Source organism: Chrysochloris asiatica, unplaced genomic scaffold, assembly GCF_000296735.1.
Source record: "Chrysochloris asiatica unplaced genomic scaffold, ChrAsi1.0 scaffold00027, whole genome shotgun sequence".
Taxonomy (NCBI): Eukaryota; Metazoa; Chordata; class Mammalia; order Afrosoricida; family Chrysochloridae; genus Chrysochloris; species Chrysochloris asiatica.
This window is the reverse complement of record NW_006408545.1, coordinates 1,182,845-1,204,043: the sequence shown is the minus strand read 5'-3', so window position 1 is coordinate 1,204,043 and position 21,199 is coordinate 1,182,845. Positions and strand designations below refer to the sequence as shown.

At 37.1% G+C, this 21,199-nt stretch overlaps 1 protein-coding gene across 1 annotated transcript in view; it reads right to left on the bottom strand.

The window, feature by feature from the left end:
* TBC1D32 (TBC1 domain family, member 32) overlaps positions 1–21,199 on the bottom strand; it is a 345,222-nt gene that overhangs the window by 75,584 nt on the left and 248,439 nt on the right. Inside the window, 2 exon segments of the mRNA XM_006839881.1 lie at positions 18,109–18,202; positions 19,604–19,712. Of these exon segments, the coding sequence (XP_006839944.1) occupies positions 18,109–18,202; positions 19,604–19,712 (203 nt within the window).

Below are 21,199 nucleotides of genomic sequence, written 5' to 3'. Positions count from 1 at the left end.
GATCGGGCAGTGTTTCATTCTGCTGTGCATAACATCGCTATGAGTTGGTACCTACTCGATGGCACCTAACATCAACAACAACTAGCTAGAAAGTGAGCCCCCTTCACTTCCCCACCTCCATTTATGGTAAGGATCAAAAGACAATGTTTTTTTTTTGTGTGTGTGTATATGTATTCTTGATGTTTTATAATAGTGGGATCATATGATGTTTGTCCTTTTATTATTGACTAATTTAATTTAGCATACTGTCCTCCACATTCACTCATGTTTTGTTTTGCAGACTCGTCATTATTCTTGTTAGTTGTGCAGTATTTCATTGTGCGTAGGTACCAGAATTTGTTTATGCATTTGTTTTCTGATGGGCACTTAGGCTGCATCCATCCTTTTGCTAATGTAAATATTGCTGCAGTCATATGTATCTGCTATTTATGGCATGCTCTCACAGCTCTTGGTTACACATCTACTAGTGGAATTGCTGGATCATAAGCTATTTTTCTATTTCTAGTTTTTTGTACAGCATCATATGGCTTTTCAAAGTTGTACCATTTTACAATCCCACCAGCATTGTATAATGACATCACCAGCATTTGTTGTTTTCTGGTTTAAATCACTGCCATTTTTGCAGGGATGAAATGGTATCTCATTATAGTTTTGATCTTCATCACCGGACCTAATAATCTGATTATAAAGACAGACATACTTTAGATTCTTTTTCCCTGTACATTCAGGTATAATCTCATTTATTTAAATCTCCAGACAATTATTTTTGGAGTCCTGGTGTGGCATTGAAGGGTTAGCAATAGACTGCTCACTACAAGATTGGTAGGGCAAACTCACCACTGGAAACCATATACAGGGTCACTATGAGTGGTTTTCTTTATAATAAGCCAGTGCATGTATGATCATGAACCCTAGTGGCAACATTTTTGACTGTCATAATTTGTGTAAATAATTACCTATATGAAATTTGGGTCACAAAAATAGCTTTCTTATAGAAAAGTTAACACATATGCTCTCATACAAATACATGAATTCATATATATGTATATTATACATGTCAGACACATGCACACAAATATACAAACTAAACAAAAATGTAAGCTAAAGGAATGTGTTACTGTGATATTGAGTACTAAGCTAATATATTCTATTTGAATAAGAAGAGACATATGTTGTTGTTGTTGTTGTTGTTGTTGTTGTTATGTGCCGTGGAGTTGGTTCCAACTCATAGCGACCCGTACAGAGTTTCTGAGGTTGTAAATCTTTATGGGAGCAGAACGTCTCATCTTTCTCCCACGGAACAGCTGGTAGTTTCGAACTGCTGACCCTGAGGTTAGCAGCCCGATTCGTAACCATTACATTACCAGAGCTCCTAAGAGAAATATAGAAACATAAAAATACCCTAATTAAACATTATAACAAGAGAAAAATTAAGTTGATAAAAAGAGAAATTATTTTAATAACAAAATCCCTCAAAACCGTTAATCTAAAGTCAAGAAATATCAACAAAGCTGATAATTTTGTTAAAAATTCTGTTATTTAAAAAAAAGTCTTAATGTCATATGTATCATTATATCAAATAGGTAAAAAAAAATTATTTAATTCAATACACTACAATTGAATTTTTAAATTTCCATTTAGAATATCTTCCCAAGAATACACTATCTAGATTATACTGATTTTAAGTTTATGGGTTTTTCAAATTCTCTCTATTTCTTCCCATTACCCACGTATAATGCTGTTTGTCATATTGCAGTGGTGTGTGTATTGCTGTGAAGTTGGAAGCCATGCCACTGATATTTTAATTACCAGCAGGGTATAACCACGATAGACAGGTTTCAGTTGAGCTTCAAAACTAACACAGACTTGGAAGAAGGAGGAGAAGATGACTACTTCTGAATGCTTAGCCAATGAAAACAATGGAGCACAGTCAGAGAGCAACAGAATATTGATTGCTGAAATATGACGAAGAACACCAGAATATTGTTAGATACAGTGCTGGAAAATGAGCCCATAAGGTTAGAAGGCCTTCAAAATAAGGCTGGGGAAGGACTCACTCCTCAAAGTAGAGTTGATTGTGATGACGCTGCTTGCAGGACCTTCATTTGCTGATGGGGCACAATTCAAAATGAGGAGAAACAGCTGTAAATATCCATTAATAATTGGAACATGGATGAGGTATGAATCTAGGAATATTGGAAGGTGTCAAAAATGAAATGGAATGCATAAACATTAATAGCCTAGGCATTAGTAAACTAAAATGGACTGGTATCGGCCATTTTGAATCTGATAATCATATGGTTTACTATTGTGGAATGATAAATTGAAAAGGAATGTGTCACATTCATCAACAAAAAGAACATTTAAAGATCTACCTTGAAGTATAATGCTGTCTGTGATAGGATAATATCCATATGTCTATAAGGAAGATCCGTTAATACCACTATTGTTCAAATTTATACACAAACCACAAAGCCAGTTATGATAAAACTGAAGAATTTTACCAACTTCTTCAAATTGAAATGACCAAACATGCAATCGAGATATATTGATAATTAATGGTGATTGAAGTGAAAATGTTGGAAACAAAGAAGGATCAGTAGTTGGAAAATACAGCCTTGATGACAGACACATTGCTGGAGATCACATGATAGAATTTTGCAAGACCAATGACTTACTCATTGCAATCCCCTTTTAAAACAACATAAAAGATGACAATATACATGGCCCTCACTAATGTAATACACAGAAATCAAACTGACTACATCTGGGGGAAGAGACAGTGGAAAAGCTCCACATAATCAGCCAAAATGAGGCCAAGGGCAGACTGTAGAACAGACCACCATTTGTTTATATGCAAGTTCAGGTTGAAGCAAAAAAAAATTATAGCCAGTCCTCATGAGAGCCAAAATTTAACCTTCAACACATCCCACCTGAATTTAGAGATCATCTCAAGAACAGATTTGATGCATTAGATACTAAAGACCAAAGACCCAAAGAGTTGTAGGATGACATCAAGAACAACATACTGGATCAAAGAAAAGGTTATTAAAAAGACATGAAAGAAGGAAAAGACCAAAATGGATGTCAGAAGAGATTCTGAAACTTGCTCTTCAGTGTAGAGATGCTAAAGTAAATGGATGAAATGAGGCAGTAAAAGAGCTAAACAAAATTTCAAAGGGAAGCTCGAGACAAAGTCAAGTATGATAATGAAATGTACACAGAACTGGAGTTAGAAAACCAAAAGGGTAGAACACGCTTAGCATCTCTCAAGATGCAAGAAGTGAAGAAAAAAATCAAGCCTAGAATTGCAATACCGAAGGATTCTATGGCAAAATTTTGAATGATGCAGAAAGCATCAAGAGAAGATGGAAAGAATACAGAGTAAATGTACCAAAAAAAAAGACAATGTAAAACCATTTCAAGAGATAGCATGGAATCAAGAGTCAATGGTACTGAAAGAAGAAGTCTAATGTGCACTGAAGGCATTGGCAAAGAATACAAACTACAAATTTTAATTTGATGGAACACAAATTTAAAATTTTTTAACAAACTGATGTAGCACTAGAGGCACTCACTCATTTATTCCAAGACATTTCGAAGTCAGATACTGGTCAATTGATTGGAAGAGATCCAAATCTGTGCCCATTCAAAACAGAGGTGACCCGGTATAATACAGAAATGATCAGACAGTATCATTAATATCACATACAAGTAAAATTTTGCTAGTGATAATTCAGAAACAGCTGCAACAGTATATTGACAGGGAATTGGCAAAGGTTCAAGCCAGATACAGATGAGGACGTAGAATGCAGTCTATCAATGTCGATGTAACATGGATCTTAGATGAAAACCAAGAATACTATAAAATTGTTTCCCTGTACTTTATGGCTATGCAAAAGTTTTCTACTGTGTGGATCATGACAACCTATGGGCACGAATGTGGAGAATGACACCAATTGCATAACACTTAATTGGGCTCATGAGAAACTTGTACATAGACAAAGAGGCAGTCATTTGAACAGCATAAGGGAACACTGAATGGTGTAAAATCAGGAAAGGTGTAAGCCTGGGTTGTATTCTTTCTCCATACATATTCAATGTGTATACTGAGCAAATAATCCTATTAACTTGATTACATGAAGAACAACATGGTGTCAGGATTGGAGGAAAAATCATTAACAGCCTGCAATATGCAGATGATACAACTGTTTACTGAACGTGAAAAGGACTTAAAATCTTACTGATGAAAATCAAAGACTACAACCTTAAATATGGGTTGCACCTCAATGTAAAGAAAACAAAAATATCCCCCAATAGACCAATAAGTAACAGTATAATAAAAGGAAAAAAGATTGAAGTTGTCAAAGACTATTTTTCTTGGATCCACTATAGGCACTCATGGAAGCAGCAGTCAAGAAATCAAACAATGTACTGCACTGTGCAAATCTGCTGTAGAAGAAATCTTTCAAGTATTCAAAAGCAAAAATGTCAATTTGAGGATTAATGTGCACCTATTCTGCAAGATCACTTTGAACTGCATGGTTAGCAGTCCAAACTCACCAGCCGCTCCTTGGATAACTTATATAAGCTTGTTATGAGTAGGAACTGACTCAACTACACTTAACAACAACAATCCAAGACTTGTTATTTCTAATAGCCTCATATGCGTGTGAAAGCAGGAGAATAAATAAGGAAGACAGTAAAAGAAATGATGCATTTGAGTTATGGTATTGGAGAAGAATATTAAAAGTACAATGGACTTCCAGAATAATAAATAAATCTGTGTTGGGAGAAGTACAGCTAGAATGCTTCTTAGAAGCCAGGTTGGTGAAACCTCATCTCTCATACTCCAGACATATTATCAGGAGAACCTGAAAAAGGATATAATGCTTGTAAATTAGAGGGTCAGATAAAAAAAGGAAGTCCCCCAATAAGATAGACTGGCACAGTGGTAGCAGCACAGGGGTCAGGTTTAATGACAATTGTGAAGATAATGCAGGACTAGAAAGTTTTTCATTCTGCTGTACACAAATTTGATACGAGTCGGTAAGGACTCAACAGCACCTAAAAACAACTATTAACTTCAAATAGAGGATGACCATTACATAGTCTTTCATAAATTATGGTATTAATAAATCCTATGTTATACTTTCCCTCCTCTCTCTTGCTCTATACCCTTCTCTTGCTTTCCTGTCCTGTTCTTTCAAATTTGTTATTCTATTTAACTTTCTAATAATGTCTTTCGAAGGAAAAGAACAGCAGGTGCTAAACTTAGAAACAGAATTAAAGCAGCAGATGTGGTTCACACTTGAATCTACCAGTTGATGGTGAGGTTGAAGTGCCCATAAAAACCTTTGGAAATTTTTTTTAGCCAATAGAGAGAAATTCTAATCTGTAAATAGATCCCCATGAATCAGAGTCTACTCAAAAGCAACTCATAGTTAAAATATTCCTAAAGACTTACACTTCTGATTCCTTTTCCCCCAAGTGATTAATTAGAGTATGTGTTATTCAATTTTCATTTTTCTAGGTTAACAATAAATAGCCCTGATGGTATAGTGCAGCTAACCACAAAGTTGGCAGTTAAACTGACCAACCATTTTTGGAAGAGAAAGATGAGGCTGTCTGTACACATAAAGATTTACAGCCTAACTACAAGAATAAGCAACTTGTTTGCCGTGGAGCCATCAAGGAAGCAATGAAGTCCCTTCAGGACAAACCCCCCTCCATGACTGAAACTCAAAGGGAACACATGAACACGCATGTAAGATTGCTGGTGACCACGTTGGTCAGCTGGAAAGTGTAAGAGGGCGAAAGACAGCAAAGAAGATATGGGTTAAGTTCAACCACGTTGCATACACTCCTGTTGACCTGGAGATGTGAGAGAAAAGAGGAAGGGCTAGTGGGTCTGAAGTGTGGTAAGACCTGGGGACTCCTCAGCCCATAGACAAGGACATAGCCATGAAGGGCTAGAGCTGAAAGTGAAGTGTCCATCATATAATCATATATGAAGGGAGATGCACAAGAAATACCCAAACTTGTAGATATTACTCATTTGACCTAGCCTCGATGGCTTGATTATCAGAACTTGAAGATAAAAAAACATTTTTTGATAAAGGAAACAAGTGAAAATTGCTACAATTTGATGAACTTGACCTATACTTATGGTTGTAGTACCTCAAAATACCAACTGAGAGGGACTGAGTCTTCACATTAAATATTAATCCTATCCCTTCTATATACAGGGTTGATAGGGATGGGCAACTTAGACATTGGCTACCTAAAATTTGCGGGGGGGGGGAGTGGTGGTGGCTATAAAGTCATGAAGTGACAGGCTTACAAGTTTTCAAGAGGTAGTTTAGTTTCAGCATGTGTAGGGGAAAGTAGAACCCCCACTGAATAGTTTTCAGCTTGTCTAGAGGGATCTGGTGAAAGGAGACGTGTATAAGATTCTTATGGTTCAATCATGAATAAATGTTATCATGACTAATGAGACTGTCACAAATTTAAAGGTAGAAGTTTTGTAACAAAAAGGGGGGAGTAGTTAATTTTACAGTCCAGGTACAGAGGACCCTAGGACCATCAAGGGAGAAGAGCACAAGCATAATGTGGAACCCTATCCAGAGAATCAGTGACAAAAGAGATGTAGGTAAAGATGAGGACAGGAAGAGATAGAACAGCTGAAGACTCTAGACTCATGGAAGGAGAAAAGCTGTGTGGTGGGGGCCAGGAGGCAGGCTTAAAGAATATGCCCTTTGGTTGTTTAAATGATTATATACTCCTGAGTGTTTCTGTGTATAGTCCAAAAAGCAAAACTAAAAATCCAGGGGGAATAGGAGCAAATACTGTTCAATGATGATACATGGAGGAGATTGTAATCATTGCACTGAAACGATGAGAGTAAACTGCTGTTCTCCCATGTAAACTATTACTCAATTCACAATAAAAACTTAAAAAGAAAACAGATTTACAGCCTAGATAACACAAGGAAGCAGTTCTATTCTATGCTAAAGGCATTTGATATAATATTTGATATAATATTAGGTGAAAAATATTGTGGTTGTTTAGGTGCCATCAAGTTGGTACCGACTCATAGCAAACCTATGCACAACAAAACGAAACACAAAGCGATCTGGGCCAACCTCATAATTGTTGCCACACTTGAGCCCATTGATGCTGCCACTTTGTCAATCCATCATGCTTGGGGTCTTCCATTTTCTCTGACCCTCCACCTTACCAAATATGATATCCTTCTTCAGTGACTGGTCCCTCCTGGTATGTCTGAAGTATGAGAGACGAAGTTTGGCCAAATTGGCCTCCAAGGAGCACTCTGGCTGCACTTCTTCCAAAATGGATCCGTTAGTTCTTTTGGCAGCCCATGGCACTTTCAATATTCTCCTCCAACACCATAACTCAAAATCATCAATTCTTCCACGGTCTTCCTTATTCATTGTCCAGTTTTCGCATCCATATGAGGTTATTGAAAATACCATGGCTTGGGTCAGGCACACCTTAGTCCTCAAGCTGACATCTTTGCTCTTCAATACTTTAAAAAGTTCTTGTGCAGCAGATTTGTCTAATGCAATACGTCGTTTGATTTCTTGACTGCTGCTTCCGTGAGTGTTGATAGTTGATCCAAGAAGAATGAAGTCCTTGACAACTTCAATATTTTCTCCGTTGATAAGAATGTTGTTTATTTGTACACTGGTGAGGATTTTTGTTTTCTCTACACTGAGATGCAACCTATACTTTTTGGTTGCTTCTGAATCTGGCATAAACCTCTGGAAGTTCTCTGTCAATGTATGTTTTCAGCTGTTTCTGTATTACCTTTTTGTGTATTACCTTTAGTAAAACTTACTTGCATGGGATATAAAAGAGATTGTCCGATGATTTCCACATTCCGTTGGGTCACCGCTTTTTGGAATGGGCACAAATATGGATCTCTACCAATCAGTCAGCCAGATAGTTGTCTTCCAAATTTCTTGGCACACATGAGTGAGTGCCTCCTGTGCCGCCTCACTTCCTTGAAAGATTTCAATTTTTATTCCATCAATTCCTGGTGCCTTGTTCTTTGCCAATTCCTTCAATGCACCTTGGACTTCTCCCTAAGTATAATTGGCTTTTGATTATATTGCTACCTCTTGAAATGGTTGAACATTAACCATTTCCTTTTGGTACAGTGACTCTGTATATTCTTTCCATCTTCTCTTGATGCTTCCTGCATCATTCAATAATTTCCCCAAATAATCCTTCAATAACAAAAGTTAAGGCTTGAATTTTTTCTTCAGGTCTACTAGTTTAAGAAAGGCTGAGTGTGTTTTTTGGTTTTGGTTTTCTGAGTCCAGATCTTTGCACATATTGTTATAATAATTGGCTTTATCTTCTCGAGCTGATCTTTGAAATTTTCTGTTCGGCTCTTGGACCGCCTCATTTCTTCCATTTGCTTTAGCATCTCTATGCTGGAGAGCAAGTTTCAGTGTCTCTTCTGACATCCATTTTGACCTTTTCCTTCTGTCTTGTCTTCTTTATGACTTTTTGCTTTCTTCACATATGATGTTCTTGATGTCATCCAACAACTCCTCTGGTCTTCAGTCTTTAGTGTTTAATGTATCAAATCTGTTCTTCAGATGATCTCTAAATTCAGGTGGGATATAGTCAAGGTCATATTTTGGTATTACACTGTATATAAAAACTGGTGGGGTAAACGAGACAAGATGACAAACTAGGCAGAAAGGCTGTATGGACACTCTACAACTAAGATACAGAAAACACAATGAGACAGATGCAGATGACAGTCCTGGAACTCTGAGCTTCATATGACAGGATAGAGAAGTAGACTGAATGCTTACTAGGAGTAAGAACTGAGAAAACAAGGCAAAAAAGAAGTGACTGCTGATCTATGGTGAATGAATAGATGTGCTGCAGGCATGTTGAACATTTGTGAGTGGTTTCAAAGACAAGAAAAGATTTTCATGTTGCAGAAATTTATCTGCATCTCACAGAGACATAGGTGTAGTGAACATACACGAGGCCAGCCTCCACCCGTGTGTAGTAGCCACCCAAAAGATGAAATACTTAGGAATCAATCTAGCCATCAGGAAAAAAAGACCTATACAAAGAAAATTACAAACCACTACTACATTAAACTGAAAGAAATTTACAAATAAGGAAGAAAATATCATGCTCATAGGTAGGAAGACTTAATGTTGTAAAAATGTCAATACTACCTAAAGCAATCTATAGCTATAATGCAATCCCAATCCAGATTCTAACATCATTGTTTAAAGAAATGGAAGAAATGATCACGAACCCTGTATGAAAAGGAAAGAAACCTCAGATAAGTAGAGCACTGCTTAAGAAGAATAAAGTAGGACATTTCTCACTCACTGATGTCAAAATTTACTTCACTGCCACAATGGTCACATAGCCTGGGACTACTAGCGCAATGGAAGATACATAGATCAGTGGAATAGAAATGAGAACCCAGAAGTGAATCCATATACACAGTCAGTTTATCTTTGGCAGAGGGCCAAAACACATTAAAGGAGGAAAAGACCACTATGACTTATAGACCACTATGAACACTTGGAAGAAAAGAGTAAAATTCAGTTTTAAACTGGTGCCTTACTGTTGTTGTTCTGAGCAGGTGCCATCGAGTCAATACCGACTCATAGAGAATCTATGACCAACAGAATGAAACACTGCTGCACAAGATCTTTTTAAAGTGTTGAAGAGCAAAGATGTCAGCTTGAGGACTAAGGTGCGCCTGACCCAAGCCACGGTATTTTCAATAACCTCATATGCATGTGAAAGCTGGACAGTGAATAAGGAAGACTGTAGTAAAATTGATGCTTTTGAGTTATGGTGTTGGAGGAGAATATTGAAAGTGCGATGGGCTGCCAAAAGAACCAATAGATCCGTTTTGGAAGAAGTGCAGCCAGAGTGCTCCTTGGAGGCCAAGATGGCCAAACTTCATCTCTCATACTTCAGACATATTGTCAGGAGGGACCAGTCACTGGAGAAGGATATCATGTTTGGTAAGGTGGAGGGTCAGAGGGAAAGAAGAAGATCCCAGGGTGACAGATTGGCAATATGGCAGCATCAATGGGCTCAAGAGTGGCAACAATTGTGAGGCTGGCCCAGGACCGGGCAGTGTTTCGATGTGTTGTGCACAGGATCATTATGAGTTGGTACCGACTCAATGTCACCTAACAACAATAAATATATGACATCCATATTGTATATAGAGGTGTCTTGGCATAGTGCTGCAGGCACTGAACTTCTAACTGCAAGTTCAGAGGTTCAAGTCCACCAACCACATGTTGGAAATCCTATTCAGGGTAGCTAATAGTTGGAACTGACTTGGCGACACTTAACAACAACCACAAGTTCTAATTTTGGAATTGTCACTTTACTTTTCTTTTTCTTTCACATTTGATAAATAAGCGATTAGTATAGTAAAGAGGCATTGAATATTTTTTTTCATTCTGTTGTTGTTGTTATGTGTTGTGGTTTCCAACTCAAGGCAACCCTGTATAGGGCTTCAATGCAGCTGCTGGTGGGTTTGAACTGCTGACCTTGTAGTTAGTTAATAGTCTAATGGTTATCCTACAGTGACACACCAGGACCCCTTTATTATATTCTACTGCACTTAAACTAAGGAGTTCTGGTAGCGTAGTGGTTTCGAATCGGGCTGTGAACTGCAAGGTCAGCAGTTCGAAACCACCAGCTGCTCCGCGGTAGAAAGATGAGGCTTTCTACTCCCATAAAGATTTACAACCTCGGAAACCCTGTTCAGGGTCGCTATGGGTTGGAACTGACTCAACAGCACTTAACAACAACAACAACTGCACTTAACCTAGCAGATGAGTTATTTCCCCTACAGATATATTTGTTTCAATATGTAGTATGAGAAAGTTTTCTACTATTCAAAAGAAAACACTTATTATGATTTTTAAACTAAGTTATTTCAAGTGCTGCAATTCAAAATTTACTACATTGAAGCCATAATTTCAATCATACTATCAGCCTTCTATGTTAAGTGAATGGTGTCAAATAAAAGTCAATTACTTTTATCTGCAGAAAATAAAACTTAATTCCAGGGTTAAAGACTATAAGGAAAGGAAAAAATATCTGACATGATATAAAGGTCTATAAAAGACTTTTAAAATCAGAGCAAACAATACTGTTTGTCATCCTGTATTTCATATAGGGTTTCTGAAAGCACTTTCACAGTCATACCTATGTGATTCTATTTTTAGTTGACTGGACTTCTGGTGTGGCACTATAGGATCAGCACTGGACTTTGAACCATAAGGTTGGCAATTCAAACCCACCAGCTGCCCCTTGGAGACTATATACAGGGTTACTTTGAGTTGGAACTGACTAGAAGGCACTTAACAAGAGAAATGGTAACCCTAAATTTTGTAAGATTGGTAATGAAGGCAATCTAGTCTGGTCATTTATAGACTGGGTAATTTTCACTCTTTTTGTTAGAATGCAAGTACCAGTCCTAGTGTGGCTCTGTACAATAGCACTGGAATGCTGACCTACAGATCAGTATTTCAAACCCAACAGTCTCTCCCTGGAAACCCTCTGCAGAGTCACTATGAGTCAGAACTGACTCAATGACACTTAACAACACCAGCATCTCCTTTTCTTCTTTTTTCTCTTAAAATGCTTACTTTTACATACCATTTAGGCAAAACTGCAATTATGAATTAATACTATTAGGACTATACAAAGAAATGTCATCCATTTGCAAATTAAAAACAAATGAAATGAAGATAATTTACTAGGGACATGAAAATGACTTAACTTCCATAAAGACAGAAAGCATTCATCATCAATGTGTCAGTAAGAACTATTTTCAGTGAATAAGGAATTAGACTCAGGAAGAATATGAACATTTATTAAACAAAATCAGCATAGATTAATGGAAACTGTCTTGTTAAAATTAAGAATGTCTTTCACACAATACCAGGTATTTGTACTTCAAAAGGCTAAATTATAATAAATTTTAATGCAAATAATTTTAAATAACATCAGCACATTTTGCTAATTGGGACAAAGGGGTGGCCAGGAACTAAGATACAAGTAGTTGACTTCCTAAGCGCATAAACATAAAGTAGTCATGCACTAAACACTGCATACCTCCAGACATAGAGAACATGCTCTATCCTCTTATACTTTAAGTCCTTTTCTAATTGAGAAACTTTATCTCATATTTATTTTTTCCTCTCTGACTAAAAACACATTGCAGTATTTATCTAATGGGTTTTGTACTCTGTAACTGCAAAATGTCCAAAATATGAAGATGCTTCAAAAACTTTTTTGGAGAAATTCCAGTATACTTAAATTCCATTTTCCGTGAACTTTTTGAAGCTACCATGTAAAAGAAAAACAAAATAAAATCTCACTGCTTTCAAGTTGATTCTGATTCATAATAACCCTATGTATCCAACAGTAACTTTATGTAAAATGTTGATTATCAAAAAGACACTTTTCTAGAATTTTAAATAAATGGAGACCAATATTGTTGTCTTATGGTGTTGGAGGAGAATATTGAAAGTGCCATGGGCTGCCAAAAGAACCAACAGATCTGTTTTGAAAGAAGTGCAGCCATGGTGCTCCTTCGAGGACAGGATGGCCAAACTTCATCTCTCATACTTCGGACATAATGTCAGGAGGGACCAGTCACTGGAGAAGGATATCATGTTAGGTAAGGTGGAAGGTCAGAGAAGAAGAAGAAGTCCCCCAGAGAGACAGATTGGCAAAATGGCAGCATCAATGGACTCAAGCATGGCAATAATTGTGAGGCTGGCACAGGATTGGACAGTGTTTTGTTCTGTTGTGCATAGGGTCGCTATGAGTCGGTACCAACTCGATGGCACCTAACAACAACAACAATATAGTTGTCTTGGTGTACTGCTGTGGGATAATATACAAGATCACAAGGTCAGTTTGAACTACAAGGCCGGCGGTTCAAACTCACCAGCCGCTCCTTGGAAACCCTATACAGGGTCACTATGAGTCAGACTGACTCGATGATACTTAACCACAACAATAAATATAGTCTTAGGTGCCTTCCATTTAGCAGTGCTTTTGAAAGGTCCATGTTGGTACATGAATAAGTAGTCAGTTCCTTCTGTACTATTTGAATAGTATTATACTATGTGGAATGTACCACAGTTTATTTACTCATTCAACACTTAAGGAACAATTAAGTTGCTTTCCATTTTGGGCTATTATGAATAAGCTGCTATGCACATTTTTATACAAAAGAAAAAGGACTTTTTATATGCAAACATTTTAATACAGTAACAGTTCCAATGACTTGCATTTAACATATACTACTTTTATAAAGTATCAGATCTCTACAAATAATGTAGATTTAATACAGTGACTTAGATTCATGGTCTTTGCCTTAAAAGCATAACACAATCCTCACAGCCATTTGATTAACACACAAAACCTGATGACTCAAGACATATTTTCTAGCAAATTCATTGGGCTGAAAGTTTACAGGCTGTTAAAAGTAAATTCAAACTAGCATTTGATTCAATTTTGTATGGTTTAGTCCCTCCTTATATCATTTATTTTATAGTAAGAAAAATTTAAGTGTTGAGGCAAATAAAAATACTCCACAAAGAAATATTTATGTCTTTACATATTACAAACTTAAAAATGATCTGTTTTCTGCAATGAGACAAATATCTAAAAATTGTTATTAAAAATATATAATCTAACTATAAAGATTTTAATATGATTTTATGCATTCCATTAAAGAGAAAGACCATAACCATGGAAGAAGAGGCGCTGTGGCTTAATGCACCAGACTGCAAAGCTGTTTGAACTGCAAACGTGAGGTTGGCAGTTCAAGCTCACCATCTGCTCCTTGGAAACCCTATACAGGGGAGGGGCTCTATGAGTCAGAAGTGACTCAATGGCACTTAACAACAACAACATAGTATTTGAAAGAGAATTTTTTGCCACGCAGAAATTAGTTTTTTATGCATCTAACTTCATTTTTGAACCTATTGTAGTCAGGATTCTATCCCTGTCCTACTAAATGAATTCCTCAGTATTAAGTCCACTGGTCTTAACACAGCAGCCGGAATAGTGCTCTTAAAATGCATGTTGAATCATATCACTTCTCTGATTAAAACGCTCAATGGCCCCACACAACTGTGACATCCTTCCTACCACACGCTTTGATCTAGGGAGTTTAATACAATTTCAAGCACCTTTATTTAATTCTATTTTCTTCTGCCACATTAAGCATGTATTTTTATTGACTTTTATATGTTCCTGAAATACAAGTGTTTTAATAAGATATTATTTCCTATACAAAAACAATAACCCTTTATTAAGACTGGTCTTAACTTTTACATGGTTCCCATTAAGGAAGGAAGGAATATATAGATATCAATGGATAGACCAAGAGGTGCTTCAGGAGAGAACTGAACAAAGATTTGATGTCCACAAGCCTCTCCGCAGGAGAAAGATGAGGATTTGTGCTCCAGCAAAGACTTACAAACCACAGAAACCCTATACAGGGTTGCGATGGGCTCGAATCAACTTGGTAGCATTTAACAACAATTCAATGCAGAATGACTGTGTATCATTCTGTTGATTATGTTTGTACTTTTAGTATAATGGCAGGCAATGAGAGAAAAATCAGAATAGTCTAACTTCCCAATGTGCTAGGACACACAGTGATAGTCTTTTTCTGAACTCAGAAGAGAAAACTGTAAGTAAAACTGTTTCTAACTGATACAAGCCTAAAGCAAAATTAATGTTATTGTTGTTGTTAATCTCTATCGAGTTGGTTCCAACTCATGACAACCCTGTATAGGGTTTCCAAGGAGCAGCTGGTGGGTTTGAACTTCCGACCCTGGTTTTGCAGTCCAGTTGCTGATTTGACAGTGCCACACCAGGAGTGCAAAAGTAATGGATCTGGTTAAATACAATTAAATAAATATGCATTAATTGTGCACTGTTAAATCTACTGTCCTTAAACTAGTAAAACTAAGACACAAATAGTTACTTTATTTGCATGAATTCATTTAGTTTTTAATTCTACTTTTTAGATTCAGAAATAATGATTCACTGAGTCTGATAGGTATTATTTTTGTCATCATTTGCATAGCAAAATTTTAAGATATCATTTCACTGTTGTGGAAAAACATCACTTCAGTTGTGTGCACAGGGTGACATGCCTCCTCATTTGTCTCCTGATTTCTAGTTTTACTCTTTTTGCTACAGTTGGCATCTCCTCATCTGTTAAATTGCCTCATGTTAGCTGATTGGCATCAATGTTAGCTATTAGGTGATTCATCTTCATCTGTAAATAAGAATCTTGAGACATCATCTGGTTCAGTTATTTTTCTTTGTATATATTTTTAGGGTCACCTATTAAAATGTAAGCAGCCCATTTAAGGATATTTATCATTTAAGGATATTTATCTATACTATCTACTATGTATTTGTGGTAGAAATAATTTCTCCTCAAAATATTTCTATGTTACTCAATAGTTTAGATAAGTAGGAAGAAGTATATTACTATGGTAACTTACATTGTTATTGTTTTTGTTAAGTACTGTTAAGTCAGTTCTAACTCAATAACTATATACACAACAGAACAAAACTCTGTCTGGTCCTGCACTATCCTCACAATTGTTATGCTTGAGCCCATTGTTACTGCCACTGTGCCAATCCATCTTATTGGGGGTCTTCCTCTTTTTCACTGACCTTCCACTTTGCCAAGCATTATATCTTTCTCTAGGGAATGATCCATCCTGATAACATGTCTGAAGTACAAAAGACATAGTAGTGGTTTCGAGTCAGGCTGCTAACCTCAAGATCAGCAGTTCAAAACTACAAGCCATTTATTGGAGAAGGTTGAGGTTTTCAGTTTCCGTAAATATTTAGAGCAGGATTCCTGGTGTGGCGTTGTGGGTTAATGCGCCAGACTGCAAAGCCATTTGGACTGCAAGGTCGGTGGTTCAAGCTCACCAGCTGCTCCTCAAAAACTATACAGGGTCACTATGGGTCAGAACCTACTCGACGGCACTTCACAACAACAACAAGAAGCCCTATTCAGGGTTGCTGAGTCAAACTGACTTCACTGCACACAACCACCACTACCACATAAATAGATTAAATGTTCTAGCCAAGAGACTGAGAGCAGCAGAATGGATAAGAAAACAGGATTCTTTGATATGTTGTCTACAAAAGACACATCAAAAAGATGGAGACAGCCTAAATGTACCTCAACAGAAGAGTGGTTAAATAAACTGTTAAGTAAACATAAAGGAATACTACATAATATTTAAGAATAATGATGAATATGCAAAATACCTCATAAAATGGATGAAACTGGAGGACATTATGCTGAGTGAAATTGTTGTTGTTATTAGGTGCCACTGAGTCAGCACGGACTCACAGCAACCTTATACACAACTGAATAAAGCACTGCCTGGTCTTGGGCCAACCTCACAATCATGGCTACACTTGAGCCCACAGCTGCTGCCACTGTGTCAATCCAGCTCAGTGAGGGTGTTCCTCGCTTCTCCTGACCCTTCATTTTACCAAACATGAAAAACATGAAGTCTTTCTCCAAGGACTGGTATTGTATGAGAACACTGTTGCAAAAAGGTAAGAAAAGTTTTTGTTTTTTTTTAATAAAAGAAATATTCCATGATGATTACAGGGATGGAGGAAAGGGGAAATTGGCTAGAGGGTGGACACATATTAGCATGGGTGACAGCACAGGCAATATACAACAAGGAGGTTGGCAGAGGAAAGATGAAAGTGTTGGGAGACACATGGATACATGCAAGAGTTCAAGTGAATAGAGGTTGTTGTTGTTATGTGCTGTGGAATCAATTCCGACTCATAGCGACCCTGTACAGGGTTTCTGAGGCTGTAAATCTTTACGGGAGCAGAAAGCCTCCTCTTTCTCCCGCGGAACAGCTGGTAGTTTCGAACTGCTGACCTTGCGGTTAGCAATCTGATTCGTAACCACTCTTAAATACTTCTTATATGGAGGGGATTACAATCATTGTAACGAAGGAAAATATATGATTTGTTGGATGAAAAATTGATGATCTGCTCTGTAAACCTTCACTTACTTCACAATGAAAAGTTATAAGAAAAAAAATAAGAGAGAGAGAGAGAGATAAGGCTTGCTTTCAGGGTACAAGTAGCAACTTTCAAGTCTTTTTTGTAGTACTTGATCTGTAACAGAAACTTTGAGCTCATTCCTTTCTTCCTCCAACTTGTCTAGCAAAAGCAGAATCAACCGTCCAGCTTCCTTATATTTCTTATACTGAAAAAAATTGTAAAAAAATACCAAATGTGCAATCACCCAAAAATATCTGATCCAATTGTGGTATTTCCTGCATTTTTCTTGCCACTTTATGTCATGGATTAGTACTATCCTTTTAACTACTGGAGAGAGTTATCAGAGCCTTTAAGACTCCTCAGACTTGAGAACCAATTCAGAAAACTCGTTCTTATGATGATGTTCCTCTAGAACTAAATATCAATATCAAATGTCTTAAGCTGGGTTCCCTTGAGACACAAAGCACTGCTAAATATATATATACACATACATACAAATATCGATTCATTTGAAGGAAATATCTCGAACAGTTGTGGAGGTTGGCAAATCCTAATTCCATGGGTCTAGGTCTGGTATCAGACTGCAGGCTTCTCCTTATTCATTTGGTTGCAGGGCTGATGAACCCAAAAAAGCAGGTCAGGTGTCAGAAATCCTGACTTATTTCCCAAGAACCAGAGCTCAAAGGATGGTGAGTAGGATTCAGGATCATGAAAGAGCAAGTTTTGCCAAAGCATCCATATATACTGAATACAGGCCACATCTCCAGGAAACTCTCCTGGAGTTTCATTGGCTGCTTACATCAGATTGCAAAATGGAGGATGATTATATAATATCTGCCAAACCAAAGAGATTATGGTCTAGCCAAGCTGGCCTATAACATTAATCATCATACTTTCCCTCTATGTATTTTACCGTTTTATAAATCATAACAATAAATATATTAAAAGGAATATGATATAGGATGGTAAATATTTTACCTTGTTTTATATCAGCATTTCTTGCAACTTCTGAAAGATAGCAGTTTGGCAAAGGAGATGATGAAAACATTGGCCATGGATATGGGTCATTACCCTATACACAAAGTGAGGCAGACAGCTTTAGGGAACAGCTCAAAATATTGTTGAGTTTTAAAACTTTCTGAAATGAATTTAAACTGGCTTTTTCTCTCATAAGTTCTAGAGTACTTATCCATCTAACCAAAAACTATTTGATATTGCAATTCAATTGCTGTTGTCGTCAGGTGCCATTGAGTCGGTACCGACTTATAGCGACCCTATGCAACAAAAGGAAACACTGCCCAGTCCAGCGCCAACCTCACAATCATTGCTATACCTGAGCTCAATGCTGCTGCCACTGTGCCTATCCATCTCATTGGGGGTCTTCTTTTTTCTCTTCAACCCTCCACTTTACCAAACATGATAACATGATATCAGCACTCTGGTGGTGATGGTGGTTATTTTCTGTGGAGTTCATTCTGACTCATAGCGATGTTGTATAGGGTTTCCAAGGCTGTAAATCTTTATGGAGCAGAAAGCCTCATCTTTCTCCCGCAGAATGACTGGTGGTTTCAAACTTCTGACCTTGAGGTTAGCAGCCCAACTTGAAACCACTATGTTACCACAGCTCCTTAGATAAATATGTACACACACACACATATATAAGGAGTCCTAGTGTGGCACTGTGGGTTAATGTGCTGGACTGCAAAGTTAGTTTGAACTGCAAGGTGGATGTTCATGTTCACCAGCCACTCCTAGAAAACCCTACACAGGGTTGCTATGGGTTGGAACCAACTCGATGGCTAACAACAACACATATATAGTCTAGTGGGTAATAATCAATATGAAGTATAAGAGAAGCAACATTGAAGATAGACATACAGTCATTTGTTGCACAACAACTAATGCTATTACACTTTTTTTTCATGACATGAAAATTATAGCTTTCAAAACAAAGCCTTCATTTGTGAGTTTATTCACCAAACTGTGTCTCTTATGCTGCCAATCAATCATTAATATCTCATTCTTCCCAGACTGATAGGGAAAGCAAGAATGTACTCAACAACAACAGAACACCTTCTTTAGAAAACCAAACTCTATGAATATTGGTGGAAACAGAAATAGTTCATATAGTCAAAGAAACATTAAAAGAATATCATCATCTAATAAAAGTTACGTATCATAAAAGCAAGATATTGAAAGCAAAAAAGCTTAAAGGCACACAGGAAGAATGACAACTTTTTAAATAAAACAATATTCTACTCTACTGCACAAAATAGCACTCATGACACCATGACATCAAGGACACTAGTTTAGTCTGACAGTGTTCACCTACATCGTAAAGTTTTCAAGTAGCAAAAGTTCAACTCTATGGTGTATGTAATTTGAGAGTCGATGCTAAATGTCACTAGAATTTGGCTACTTTGCTTCAAAATACGTCCTGAAAATATTCTCCCCTTATCTCCATTCCACTCACCTTCTGTAGTATCCTTGGAGGCAAAATCCGTTCTAATGGTCCACCAATAACATTTATCCTAACAAGAACATGATTTCTCTCTACTGATAAGCCATCAATTATGAAGTTTCTGAAATATAAATAACAATTTAGTTATTGTTTACTAGAATATAATTTATTTTTATAATCAAGTAATTGGATTAACAAGAAAAAGCAGGCAGAAAATATAGGAGAAATTTGAAAAAAACAGATTATCATAAAAAGTGATTCTCATTTAAAAAAAAAAAACACAAAGAGCTAAATTCACCTGTTTATCTTATAATTTGGTTTTTATTTTGGAGATAGTGTAAACAATTGATGGAGATACAATTTACATGATGAGATTAATAAAAGAATATTCAACTGAAGAGCAGAGATGTCAGCTTGAGGACTAAGGTGCGCCTGACCCAGGCCATGGTGTTTTCAATAGCCTCATATGGATGCGAAAGCTGGACAGTGAATAAGGAAGATCGTAGAAGAATTGATGCCTTTGAGTTGTGGTGTTGGAGGAGAATACTAAAAGTGCCATGGACTGCCAAAAGAAACAACAGATCTGTTTTGGAAGAAATGCAGCCAGAGTGCTCCTTGGAAGCCAAGATGGCTAAACTTTGTCTCTCATACTTTGGACATATTGTCAGGAGGGAAGTCGCTGGAGAAGGATGTCATGCTGGGTAAGGTGGAGAGTCAGAGAAAAAGAGGAAGACCCCCAACGAGATGGATCAGCCAGGTGGCATCATTGATGGCGTCAAGTGTGGCAGCAGTAGTGAGGTTGGCCCAGGGTCGGACATTGTTTCGTTCTGCTATGCATGGGGTCACTATGAGTCAGTTCTGACTCGATGTCACCTGACAACAACAACATTCAACTGGCAAGTATTGCTTTATTTAAAGAGGAAATAGGGTTAAGATCTGCATTTATTATTTCTACAGTGACTTTAAGGAACTCTGGTAGCGTAGTGGTTACAGATTGGGCTGTGAATCTCAAGGTCAGCAGTTTGAAACTACCAGCTGTTCTGCGAGAGAAAGATGAGGCTCCTGTAATGATTTACAGCCTCGGAAACCCTGTACAGGGTCGCTATGAGTCGGACTCCACGGCACCTTAACAACAACAACAACAACACAGTGATTTTAGCAATTACATTTCAATGAGGAGTCTCTTAAGTTCTAGTCCCAGTGCTTTAAATTCAAAATAGCAATGCTGTTTTTTGAACAGCCTTCCTACTTTTTACAGTGGTTGATACTTTCCTTCTATAGCAAACCTAAGGTACCCAGTGTTATTTATACCCAGTAAGTTTTCAAGCATCAGTTTTTCTTTTTTTAAATTTAATTTCAGACACTAAAGCAATGGCAGCTATTGAATAAATGCTCACTAAATGTCAGCCAAATTGAGGTAATGGCAGGTGTGATTCATTAATAGGAAAAATTATCAAGAAAATACGATAACATCATTTGGCAAATAAATAGAATTTATTATTAAGAACTAATGTAATTAAGAAAATGAAGTAAAGAGTGACTTTACAAGGGACACAAAATCAAACATTTTATTCAGCGGGCCCAGAATCAGGCAGTATTTCGTTCTGC